At 47.9% G+C, this 13007-nt stretch overlaps 2 protein-coding genes across 3 annotated transcripts in view; both read left to right on the forward strand.

The window, feature by feature from the left end:
- FBLN5 (fibulin 5) overlaps positions 1-10103 on the forward strand; it is an 80453-nt gene extending 70350 nt beyond the window's left edge. The window contains exons 10-11 of one of the 2 annotated variants that reach the window (XM_032287613.1): positions 105-300; positions 9137-10099. In XM_032287613.1, coding sequence (XP_032143504.1) covers positions 105-300; positions 9137-9298 — 358 coding nt within the window. In that variant the 3' untranslated portion in view covers positions 9299-10099. Of the gene's footprint in view, positions 1-104; positions 301-9136 lie in introns of both variants that reach the window. The other variant, XM_032287612.1, reaches the window with a different exon arrangement.
- A 1801-nt stretch (positions 10104-11904) lies between these two features.
- The window catches only part of TC2N (tandem C2 domains, nuclear), an 89615-nt gene continuing 88512 nt past the window's right edge, over positions 11905-13007 (forward strand). Inside the window, exon 1 of the mRNA XM_032287617.1 lies at positions 11905-12240. The gene's annotated coding sequence lies outside the window, so the exon portion shown is untranslated. The remainder of the gene's footprint in view (positions 12241-13007) is intronic.

Here is a 13007-nt window from a genome sequence, read left to right on the forward strand (position 1 = left end):
CTAAAAATGGAATGGCCTCATTTTCAGTGTTTTAAGAGAGGAAGTAGCACAACCAGCACCTGGAATGGATTTCTTGAGTTCTCACATCATTTCCCTTCCCACAGCCGCTGTATGTGTCCTGCTGAGAACCCTGGCTGCAGAGACCAGCCCTTTACCATCTTGTACCGGGACATGGACGTGGTGTCAGGACGCTCCGTTCCCGCTGACATCTTCCAAATGCAAGCCACGACCCGCTACCCTGGGGCCTATTACATTTTCCAGATCAAATCTGGGAACGAGGGCAGAGAATTTTATATGCGGGTAAGAGGGAGTGGGGAGCGGGGCCATCGTCTGTAACAGTGGCCTTGTGCTGTCTCTCCTCGAGCATCCTGTACACAAGCAGATAAGAGTGGAGCTAGGAGGGTCCGGTATCTAGAGAGAAGAGTGGAGGGGGTGGTTCAAGTTCCTGGTTTCCACCGCTGTCTTTGTGGTCTCGCAAAACATGCTCCTCTTCCTGAGCCTCCAGATCCTCATCTGTGAAATGGGAAGTTAGGCCAAGATGCAATCTTAGGTCTCTTTTCTCCTAAAATTCTGTAGGAGAGACATTCACGTCTCCATTTTTTTCATCCACCCATGTGACAAGTATTTCTTTCTTTCTTTCTTTTTTTTTTTTTTTTTGATACAGAATCTCCCTCTGTCACCCAGGCTAGAGTGCAGTGCTGTGATCTCACTGTAACCTCAACCTCCTGGGTTTAAGCAATTCTCCACCTTAGCCTCCTGAGTAGCTGGGGTTACAGGCATGTGCCACCACGCCTGGCTAATTTTTTGTATTTTTAGTAGAGATGGGGTTTTACCACCTTGGCCAGGCTGGTCTTGAACTGCTGACCTCATGATCTACCCACCTCAGCCTCCCAAAGTGCTGGGATTACAAGCTTTTGCCACCACACGTGGCCAAGAAGTAGTTCTTAAGTACCTACCATGCTGGCCAGGTGCAGTAGCTCATGCTGCACTTTGGGAGGGTGAGATGGTAGATCACCTGAGGTCAGGAGTTTGAGGCCATCCTGGACAAGATGGTGAAACCCCGTCTCTACTAAAAATACAAAAATTAGCCAGGTGTGATGGCATAAGCCTATCGTCCCAGCTACTTGGGAGGCCGAGGCAGGAGAATCGCTTGAACGCAGGAGGCGAAGGTTGCAGTGAGCCGAGATTATGCCACTAAGCTCCAGCCTGGGTGACAGAGCCAGACTCTGTCTTGGAAAAAAAAAAAATTACCCACCATGCACTTCTAGAAACCAAGGATATAGCAGTGCAGAAGAATCCCCAAATCTTTGCCCTCAGGACTGCAGAGGATGTGTTAAAGGCATCACTCACAGCAGTGCACTCTATCAGCATGGTCCAGCACAGTAGCCACTGTGGCTCTTACAAACGGAATGAATTAAATAAAATAAAAAATTCAGTCTTTTCATGGCATTACCCACATTTCAGGTGCTCAAAAGCCACACATGGCCACTGTATGAGACATCCCAGATACAGAACATGTCTATCACCGTAGGAATTTTGATTAGACAGCGCTGACTTATCCACATCAGCAAAAGATTTTAGGGCACGCATGCTGAAATACATTTACTTTTTTTTTTTTTTTTTTTGGTAAATTGTGTGCATCTACTACTGTGTCATTTGTATTGTTGAGCTTCAATATCCTGCAGCTCTTAGGGAATCACCCCTCTTTAGAGACCACTGGCTTAGAGTAATATTTTTCACATTTCAGTGTGAATTTGGGCACTTGTCCAAAAAGCAGACTCCAGAGCTTCCTGTCCAGAGAGTCGATTTCAGAAGATAATGAGTGAAGCCCTGGTGTGTTAATTTCCCGAGGCTGCAATAACCAATTGCTACAAACTGGGTGGCTTAGCCAATGTGGTGGCTCCTGCCTATAACCCCAGCACTTTGGGAGGCCAAGGTGGGAGGATCATTTGAGTCCTGAAGTTTGAGAGCAGCCTGGGCAACATAGTGAGACCCTGTCTTTACTTTAAAAAATATATATAGAGAGAGCTGGACGTGATGGCTCATGCCTGTAATGCCAGCACTTTGGGAGGCCAAGGTGGACAGATTGCCTGAGTTCAGGAGTTCAAGACCAGCCTGGGCAACATGGCAAAACTGTCTCTATAAAAAAAGAAATTAGCCGGGCATGGAGGCAGGCACCTGTAGTCTCAGCTACCTGGGTGGGGTGTATGTGAGACGGGAGGATTGCTTGAGCTTGGGAGGTTGAAGCTGCGGTGAGCTGAGATTGCACCACTGCATTCCAACCTGGGCAACAGAGGGAGACCCCATCTCTGAAAAACAATAAAAATTAAAACTTAATGTCTTAAGGCAAAGGAAATTTATTCTCTCATAGTTCTGGAAGCCAGGAGTCTGAAATCAGTTTCACTGAGCTGAAATCCAGGTGTCAGCAGGGCTGTGCTCCCTATGGAGGCTCTAGAGGTGAATCCGTTCCATGCCTCTTCCAGCTTCTGGGGGCCGCCAGCATTTCTTGACCATGGCTGCATCACTCAATATCTGCCTCTGTGATCATGCTGCCTCCTCTTCCTCTTCGGTGTGCATCAAATCTCCCTTTGTCTCCTTCTTATATTGACACTTGTGATTAGATTTCAGGTCCATTCAAACAATCCAAGATAATCTCTGTCCAATCCTTGATCACATCTGCAAAAACCCTTCTCCTTGTAATGGAACAGGTTCCAAGCATTAGGCCTTGGATCTCTTTGGGGGCTGTTATTCAGCCTACTGCACCCAGGAATCTGCATTTCTAACAGATGCTGCTGTGATCCTCCAAGGTCACTGTGGGGAGCCATATTATAAAGGACAGGTCCATGGGAGTTTATGTGCTTTCATTAGAGACTGGGCCCTATGAAGTCATGGGCCTCTAGGCAGGAGGACAGAAATCATCTGGATAAGGCTGGCTTTCCAAGGATCCACGCTGTCTGAAGCTGTGGGATCCTCCCCGGGAGGCCACTCAGTCATTCTAATGTGGGCTCTGGAACCATACATTCTACAATTTACAATGAATTGGGTGATGTGACCTAACCTCTCTGGGTCTCAATTTCCTCATCTACAAAGAGGGCATAATTATAGTGTTCACTTTAGGATTAGATGAGATCATCCACTTAGCACCCTGCCTGGAATACTGTTTTTATCAAAGAAGTGAAGCTTGGTGTGGTGGGGGGGAGGGGGGTGAAACAGTCGATGACTTTCTTTTTCTTACGCTGTTGGACCAAACCTGTGGACATCTGGGTTACATCTTAGGTCAATCCCCTAGGATTCACAGGCATGTTCCATTTCTGTTCGATTGTCTCATTTTCTCATGTCAAAAGTCTGTGCTAATTTAAATGGAAATTTCAACCTATCTCTTACCCACTGTAAAGTTTCTCTCTGTCTCCTAGTTCAGAGTGGGCAAGGGGTGTGGTTGGCCTCTGTCCTGCCCTATTCTCACCCTCCCAGTAACAGCAGTGCTGGCCCTGGCTCCTCCGGGCTGGCAGTGGAGGTGCAGGTGGTGGAAAGGGTAAGGTTGGGAGGGTGAGGCTTCTCCCCGACTGTTGCCATTGTAACCAGGCATTGCTACTCCCTCCAGGTAAAGACCTCAAAGCTTTTGCTTTCATGGGATGCTTTTGTGGGTCTTTTAGAGATTTGCCTGAGAACTTCACACTGACCAGTCCCTGATATGGGCAGTAGGGTCTGTGGTTGGTCACTTGCTACTCCAAATCTCTCAGTCCCTAATTCTGGGGCTATGTCCCATACAAATGTTCTGTGGTGGTAGTGAGGTGAGGAGGGTGTCACTGCATCCTGACAGCAGACCTTACACAAGGGCCTTTCAGGATGTCAACATCAGCTGCTTGCATTCTCCATTCCTCACTATGGTATGGGCAACTCAGGGCTCTCCTCTCTAGACTTCTCTCGGAGAGAGTCTGGTACCATTTTTTGCATCCTTAAACGTCAGGGGCCTGCATTTCTGAACAGTTTTTTTTTTTTTTTGAAACCCTTCTTGATTGAGATGGAGGCTGGTAAGCATGTTTAATGAAACATACATAGAGTTGGGTACAGGGGCTCATGCCTGTAATCCCAGCTACTCTGGAGGCTAAAGTGGGAGGATCGCTTGAGCCCAGGAGTTCAAGTCTAGCCTGGGCAACATAGTGAGACCCTGTCTCTACAAAAAAAGATTTAAAAAATTAGCCAGGTGTGGTGGCATGGCCTGTAACCCCAGCTACTCTGGAGACTGAGACGAGAAGATAACTTGATTCCAGGAGTTCAAGGCTATAGTGAGCTATGGTTGTACCACTGCACCCAAGACTGGGTGGCAGGGCAAGACCCTGTCTCTTAACAAGAAAAACAAAAAAGTATATATGATGGCTGGGCGTGGTGACTCTTGCCTGTAATCTCAGTACTTTGGGAGGCCGAGGTGGGCAGATCACAAGGTCAAGAGATCAAGACCATCCTGGTCAACATGGTGAAACCCCATCTCTGCTACAAATACAAAAATTAGCCATGCGTAGTGGTGTGTGCCTGTAGTCCCAGCCACTTGGGAGGTGGAGGCAGGAGAATCATTTTAACCTGGTAGGCAGAGGTTGCAGTGAGCTGAGATCATGCCACTGTACTCCAACCTGGCGAAAAAGCAAGACTCCATCTTGGGAAAAAAAAAATTATGAATGTAGGCTGTAGGGGGTGACAGAATGAGGGAAACATCCGGCTTTGGATCATAGCATTGTAAGTCCTCAATAACTCCATACACAGCATCAGCAGCTGGCCATCTCTAGTGCCTGTATGTGCCAGACGCCATTCTAAGTGCTTTCTATCGGTAACCCTTTAATCTTCACAAGAATCCTATGATATGGGATGATTTTATCCAGATTTTACAGATGAGAGCACTGAGGCACAGAGCTAAGCAACCTGCCCAACTAGTCTCACAACCAATAAGCAATGGGGCAGGATTTGAACCTAAGTGGCCTGGCACCAAAAATCTGTGCTCTTACACTTGTCTTTAGAATGGGGAAGTATATTTTACCTACCCTTCCAGCTTTGGGGTCTCAGAAGAACTTGAGATCACAAGAAGAGTCTACTTTAACATTAGGTTACAAAAGAAAGTATTCAGTAAATAGCAGTTATGATTGTATAGATACTGTTGTGGCCACTGCCACTCTTGCTGCTACTGTTGTATGGACGCTGTGAGCTCCTGGGCCGTGGAGAGCCTGGGAATGCCACCCAGGGGACTGGAGCATCGTGTGGGAGGTTGGGCTGGTTGGCTGTCCAGGCTCTCTCATACCCTGAGATTCACTGATTTGATTATAAGCACGTGGGAGGAGATTCATCTGACCCCACAGGCAAAGCATACACACTCACATGCACACACACACCCATGTGGCCACGTGGGTCCATGCACACACACACATGCCCATTCATAAGCCTTACTGGCTGTCTGTCTCTCACAGCCAAAAAAAAATTTTTTTTTCCTCTGGAGAATAAATTTAATTTATGACAGCTATAGGAAAGAGGACTGATGATTGTCTTTGGCCAGGTGGCTTGGGGACATAATTAAGGCCAGAAGAAGGAGCAAGGTCACAGGGTTCAGATTGTGCCCAAGTTCACTTACTCCATGACACACGTGGATCAAGTGGCAAGGCCCATGAAAGCTGACTTGCTGTAGCGTGGCTGCTTGCCACAGGTCAGACCATGTCATCCCACAGTTGATTAGAACAAACCTAAGTGTGTGTATGGGATCAGGGCCAAGAAGACATACGGCTTGTGGACTGTCTGCAGCCGACTCCCACTGTGGTAGGGTCCACTTGCGTTCAGTCATTCGTATGCATTCCTCCGTCACCAGCACGCACTCAGCACCACTGCATGTGAGGCTTCAGGTCAGTCACGGAGCATTGAGAAACAAACACGATGTAGCCTCTGCCCTGGAGGAACTACACACACCTTAGTGGAGAGGGGGAAAACAACCGAGCAAACACAATGCAAAGGGGCGATTCTCAAGTCAAGGCAAGACCCGTGGGATGGTGAGTAAATGGAGAGGTACAGAGACCTTATCATAGAGTATAGTGGTTAGAAGCTTGATTGCTGGAGCCATAAAGTCTAGTACCGTGTAGTAGTCTCATGGCCTGATGTAGTATTCCTAACCTACTAACAGCATAGGGTTGTGAGGGTTAATTAAGAGGTGCAGGAAAGTTGTAGCCAGATGCCTGGCATATAACCACCACCATCATCACCGCCACCCCCATCCTCCTCATCTTTTCGCACAATCAAGGCTATGAATGCCCAAGGGCTCTTGGGTTTATTTTGTGAATGCCCTGGCTCTGCCCTAAAAGCTGAATGTGGAGGTGGCTGTCCTCAGCTCTTGTGGCAGGTACTTGAGCTCTCCCAGGTGCTTGTGGGTAGGGTGGACCCAGGTAGAGGCTGGATTCACCAGTTTCTACAGTTACTTCCAAATGGGAGGATCCAGGATTCCAAGTGGGAGAGTCTAGGATTCTTTCATACTCAGGAGACATTGACCAGGAGAGCCCAAAGGAACACCTTGGAAGTTTGCACTTGCCCCCTTCTGCCTTCCAGACCCTGGGCTCTGCAGATGTCCCTCCAGAGGGCTGCCCCCAGCTTGGGGTTCTCAACTCTTGGCCTTTGTTCACTCAGTGAAACCTGGCAAGATATTTGGATATGTCAATACTGCAGGCATTTCCCTGTATGGCTTTACTCTCCAGAGTCCTGGCCCAGGGCTCAGGTTTCATAAGGGCTGACAAGGAAGTCCAAGCCATCCTCTGCATGAGGAGGAGGTGCCAATAACGTGGATGCTGACGGGAACAGGAGGAACCAGTGCCAAGAGGAAATTGTGTGACTGTCACGCTGCTGACAGCCTCATGGACAGGGGAGGTCACAGCATCTGGCCCCCACCTGTCTGCCAGCCCCACCCTTGTCTTACCTGTGGTAGCTCTTGAGGATGTTCAGAGCTTTGTGGGAGCCCTTTCTTTATGCAGACAGATAAAACATCTGGTGTAGCTTTAAACCAGTTAGGTTCCTTTGCAGAGACTTGCTTTCAGCTTCTGGGCATGGGGCTGGGCTCTGCAGTATATGGGAAGTGATTGTCCAGCCCATCCCTGTTCTCCCTCATGCTGTTTCCTGTATCAGTGCCAATATATCTGTCCCTTGCACTGACAGTGAGCATCTCTCATTAGGTCAGTGCTAGAAAGAAGCAAAACACATCAGCCTCTTCGGATACTTGCTGTGCAGTGAAAACAGGCTGGGGCTTGGGGTCAGAAATACCCTAATGGAAGCCCTTGGCTCTGCCCTGACTAGCTGGGTAACCCTAAGCAATTATTTAACCTCATGGGAACTCAGTTTGTTTACTTACAAAACGGGGAAGTAGTGAGTCATACCTTTCATACAGCACTTAGACGAGGACAGCCAGCCTCTCCACCTGGGTCCTGTGCCTTTAGATCAACACTGCTCAATAATTAATGTGCACACAAAGCCCTGGGGATTGTATGAAGCTACAGATTCTAGCTCTGTAGACCCTAGCTGGGGCCTGAGATTCTGCATTTCTAAGACGCTCCCTGGTGACACCCATGCTGCTGGTCCAGGGACCACATTTTGAGTAGCAAGGCCTTTCAGGGTTTTATGAGTTTTTTGTTGTTGTTTTGAGATGGAGTCTCGCTCTGTTGCCCAGGCTGGAGTGCGTTGGCCCAATCTTGACTCACTGCAACCTCTGCCCCCTAGGTTCAAGTGATTCTTGTGCCTCAGCCTCCTGAGTAACTGGGATTACAGGCATCTGCCAACACACCTGCTAATTTTTGTATTTTTAGTAGAGATGAGGTTCCACCATGTTGACCGGGCTGGTCTTGAACTCCTGGCCTCAAGTGATCCACCCATCTTGGCCTTCCAGATGCTTGAATAACAGTTGTGAGTCACCGTGCCCAGCCATTTTATGAGGATTAAATAGGCAGATGTACATAAACGTGGTTAAAAGGTGCCTCACTCATGATGGGTGCTCAGTTGATGTCATTCCTCTCTGCCTTCCTCCTTGAAAGTTTTAGAAAAAGACTCAGTGAAGGAGAGTGCTCATCTGAAATTACTAGGAACACAGTGATCAGGTTACAGAATGGTGAAGCTGGAGATGACTCTAGGGTATCTAGAGGGGGGCTCTTAAATTCCACCTTGCCCAGGCATCACCTAAAAATATAGGAATGGGCCTATATTTTTAGGCCCATTAAGGGCCTAAAATCTTGGAATGGGCCCTGGAATTGTTAGTTTTAAAAAAAGTTCCAGTAGCTTTTGATGCCATTGTTTTTTTTAAATTACTGATCTGGTCCAAACCCTCATTTTATTTTTCCTCAAAAAAATTTTTTTAAAACTTTTATTCTACTTTCAAGGGTACATGTGCAGGTCGGTTCTATAGATAAATGATGTGTCACACAGGTCTGGTGTACATATTATGTCATCACCCAGGTAATAAGCATAGTACCCATTAGATAGTTTTTCGATCCTCTCCCTCCTACCTGCCACCCTGACGTAAGCCCCAGTACCTGTTGTTCCCTTCTTTGTGTCTGTGTGTACTCAATGCCAAACCCTCATTTTAGAGATGGGACCCAGAGCGGTGAAGTGCTAGCCCTAAGTCACACAGAAGTTTCGATCAATGATTTGTTCATCATTCAAGATATATTTTCTCACCATCTTCTGTGTTCAAGGCACCAGGCTGGGTTTTAGGGGGACTCAGTGGTGAAAAGCCTGACCCCAGTACCTGTTCTTACAGAACTCATAGGCTAGTGGGGACCTAGATGTCAGACATGGATCAGGTAGACAGTGTAGACAATCACACATGGACACAAATTATTTTCATCCTATATAAAGTAGAGGCTACAGTGGCAGAGGTCGCAGAGGGACCTGCCTTATATTGGGGAGTCAGAGAAGACTCCTCTTAGGATGAGACCTTTCAGATGAGATCTGAAGGGTTAGCAGAAAAAAGCCAGGTAGAGAGTGAGCAAAGCCAGGGAAAGAGTGTGGCATAGTTGAGGCACCAAGGGGGTGCCAGTTTGACCGACGGGGGCAAGGGGAGAACCCTGGTGGGGCTACAGGGTCACCACGCAGGCCTTCTCTCACCAGTGTCCCCCGGTTCTGTCCACAGCAAACGGGCCCCATCAGCGCTACCTTAGTGATGACGCGCCCCATCAAAGGGCCCCGGGAAATCCAGCTGGACTTGGAAATGATCACTGTCAACACTGTCATCAACTTCAGAGGCAGCTCTGTGATCCGACTGCGGATATATGTGTCGCAGTACCCATTCTGAGCCTTGGGCTGGAGCCTCTGACGCTGCCTCTCATCAGTACCAAGGGACGGGAGAAAGGAGAGGAAACAACAGAATGAGAGTGAGACAGACGTTACGCGTTTCCTGCTGAACGTTTCCCCGAAGAGTCAGCCCCGATGTCCTGACTCCCACCTGTACTATTGCAGACCTGTCGCCCTGAAGGACATACCACCCCCGGTTCCTATGATGCAGTTATCAAAAAGTATTATCATTGGCTCCCTGATGTAAGATTGTTGGTGATTTTTCAAGGCCTTCAGTTTATTTCCATGTTTTTCAAGGAAAATAGATTAGGTTTGTGGTGGTCTATGTTCAAAGACTGTGAACAGCTTGCTGTCACCTCTTCATCTCTTCCACTCCTTCTCTCGCTGTGTTGCTGCTTTGCAAAGACCCGGGAGCTGGTGGGGAACGCTCGGAGTAGCTAGTTTGCTTTTTGCATACACTGAGGAGGCTATGTAAACAAACCGCAGCAGGATCGAAGGGTTTTTAGAGAATGTATTTCAAAACCATGTCTGGTATTTTCAGCCATAAAAGAAGTTTGAGTTGTCCTTAAATTTGTATCACTGTTTAATCCTGTCTTGCTCATTTTGATTATTTTAAAAAAATAAGTTGTAGAATTCCTTCCAAAGGCCTTCAGACACGTGCTATGTTCTGTTTTCCCAAACTCAGCCTCCTCTCCATTTTAGCCCAATGTTTTCTTTGAGGACCCCTTAATCTTGCTTTCTTTAGAATTTTTACCCAATTGGATTGGAAGGCAAAGGTCTCCAAACTGATTAAATATTTGAAGAGAGCTTGTGTTTGGTTCATTTTGACATCATAGATGATTCAGCGTTTGGGGCTCTAGTTCTGTTTAAACCTGTTTATTATGCACTGGCTTAGAAAGCTCTCCAGAAAGCTAGGGCATCAGCTGTGACTCAGGCAAATTGATGGGAGCAGAGGTGGTGGGGCAGAGAAATGGGAGTGGTGGGGAAGTTAGGGGGAGGTGTCATCTTTGAGTCCTACTTCTTCTGATTAGAAAACAACCAACAATCTTTCTCTTAGGTAATTATTTCTGGTGCTTCTGCAGAACAGGAATGTGTTCAAGTTACTTTAACCCAGTGACCCTCAACCCTGGCTGCATAGAAGGATAATCAGTAGAGCTTTGGAGGAAAGACAGATTCTCTGGGACATGCCGCCAGACACTCTGATGTCATTGGGCTTAGGTAGGGCCTAGCCATCAGAATTTTCGAAAACTTGAATACATAGCCAGAATTGAGAATGCATTGTTACAAACCCTAGAAAGAGAGGTGGACAGATGGGGCTGGAGGTCTAGCTGCCTTGCCCTCAACGTCTTTTCTGCTCACTGTAGAATTCATTATCCTCTTCCTGGTCAGGGCCTCTGGATATCCTTCAAGTCTTAGAACCGTGGGCAGGGGCCAAGAGAGTCAACATTGCAAGTCACAGGAGAATAGGTTGGGATGGCTGTCTTTATGTGCCATCTCGGGAATCAACCCAAGGCTTCAGTAAAAAAGTGTACTCCCTGATAGCCAAGGTGGAGCCTGCAGATCCATCTGAGGTGCTCCCGTTCTACCTGTTGGTGATGTAGTCATTAAAGACCCACACCGTGCCTACCGGGAGCTGTGTCCTGGACCCCTAGTCTTGGTAGGCATTCCACAGATCCTTATGATATGGACAGCAGACAGGGAAGTACTGGGTAGAAGAGGATGGTTCCCTGGCAAAGGCTGCACCTTCAAGCCTGGATACCCATGGCCCTAAATGAGGACAGGCATTCCTGTTTTCATCCCTAAAAAGTTGCCTTTTGGCCTGCCACATTCCCCGTCCTATACCTATATAAACCCTGAACCCTATGCTCCAGGCTCCAGAAGCAGATGGGAGACGAGGAGATGAGCAAACACGAATGGCAGAACAATGTGGCAAAGAAGGAAAGAAGAAAAATTGGGAGGAGTTCGGCTGGAGACGATCCGAGAATTGGCCACTGAATGGCCAGACTCTAGGGGAGGATCATCTTCCCACTCCATCCCCTGTCCAGCTCCCCATTCATCCTGCTTAGAGCCACTTCCACCACGCAATAAAACCCCCACATTCATCCTTCAAGTTCATGTGTGACACCTGATTCCTCCAGGATGCTGGTTAAGAGCTTGGGATACAGAAAGCTGTCACACTGGCCCTCTACCCTTGCAAAAGGGCAGAGGGTCCACTAAACCAGTTAACACTTAAGCTGTCCACGGATGGCAAGGCAAAGAGACTGCACTGTAACACGTGCCTACTTGGGCTTTGGAAGTCACAGACACCCAGCCCTAGATGCTGTCATAGGGCTGGCGCCCAAAAGTGCTCACCCTGGTTCCTGCACCTGCCCATCTGCATACTCCCCTTCCCATAAGGGGTTTTAGCTTGAGGCGGCTGAACAGAGAGCCACCCCCTGTTGCACATCCTGTGAGGGGGGCAGGGAACTCTCCTGTTTCATTTAGTAGCATCTTAGGCCTTCAGTGGAAGGAAACAGCATGTTCCACTCCCTATAGCATCTGAGAAGCTGCAAGTCCTCTCTCCTCACCCAAGAGCATTTCTCACACCCACACCACACACCTCACTTTGCTCTTGCTGTGGGTATCTTTTTCCCTAACTACATCTAAACCACACCTGCTTGTGCTTCTTCAGTAAGGGTCAAGTGGTGTTAGCAATCGAAGCAGCAACAAATGGCTCAGGATGCTTTGGTTTCAAAGCTCAGAAAACAAAGGGTGATTCCCTTGGGACTCACTCAGCTCGGCACCTGAAGAGCAAAGACCAGAAGGCAGCAGTAAGCCTGAGTCTGCTGTGTGGGGAGACTCAGGTGCCGGCAAGAAGTGTGGAATCAGAAACGCTGAAAGTTTATGTGAGCTCTGTCCCGAGCACCTCCGAACCACTGCCTCTAGGCTCAACAGAACACAGGGGTAAGTTTCCATGAACTTTTCAGAAAGGCTGGGAAGCTTTTTGTCTTGATGATTTGAGGACCCACTGGTTTCAGAGGTGCCACATTTGGAACCAGATCCAAGTCTCTAGGCTCTGTGTTTTATTTGTTCATGTCAAAATGTGGCTTTCTGCTTCTAAGAAAAGCAGCACACAGAGGCTCATAAAAGCAGCCTCCAAGGGCTTCTTGGGCCTCCAATTGCTCTTTCAAAACATGGTCTGATGAGTTCAGTATAAATTCATCAGAGGCATGTGGGATTCATTTACCTTAAAATACACTTGGGCCTAAAAATTAAGGGAAAAACAGTCCAGGGCAAAGTGTGTACTGCAAAGTCAAGCCCGAAGCATTTGGGAAACAGTTCCAGAGGCTCCCAGAACCCCAAATGCTACTTGCTTCACCCACCCCTTAGGGATCATTAAATGTGATTTTTTGTACAAGACTGGGCATGAGCCTGCTCTTGGATCCCAGTGCTGTGCTCTGCTGTGCGGTTCCAATGGGGAGGGCTTTTTCCTGGACCCTGAGATCTCCAGGCTCCCCACGCCTGTTCCTTGTCAGCCCTGTCCCATCCAGGAGCTGGGCTGTGAGCTTGTCAAGTGATCCCTGCTCTGAACTGCTCCATCAGGCCCTGAAGAATGAAGGTACTGCAGTGGAAGGGGTGCAGGATTCAGAGCAGGGACACTGCAAAAGCTCTTGTATTACCACCTCATCTTCCAACTTTCAGAAGGGTGAAAACTTTCATTCAATTGCTTC

The sequence above is a fragment of the Sapajus apella genome, unplaced genomic scaffold (genome assembly GCF_009761245.1).
Source record: "Sapajus apella isolate SASKATOON/1434 unplaced genomic scaffold, GSC_monkey_1.0 scaffold20, whole genome shotgun sequence".
Lineage (NCBI taxonomy): Eukaryota > Metazoa > Chordata > Mammalia > Primates > Cebidae > Sapajus > Sapajus apella.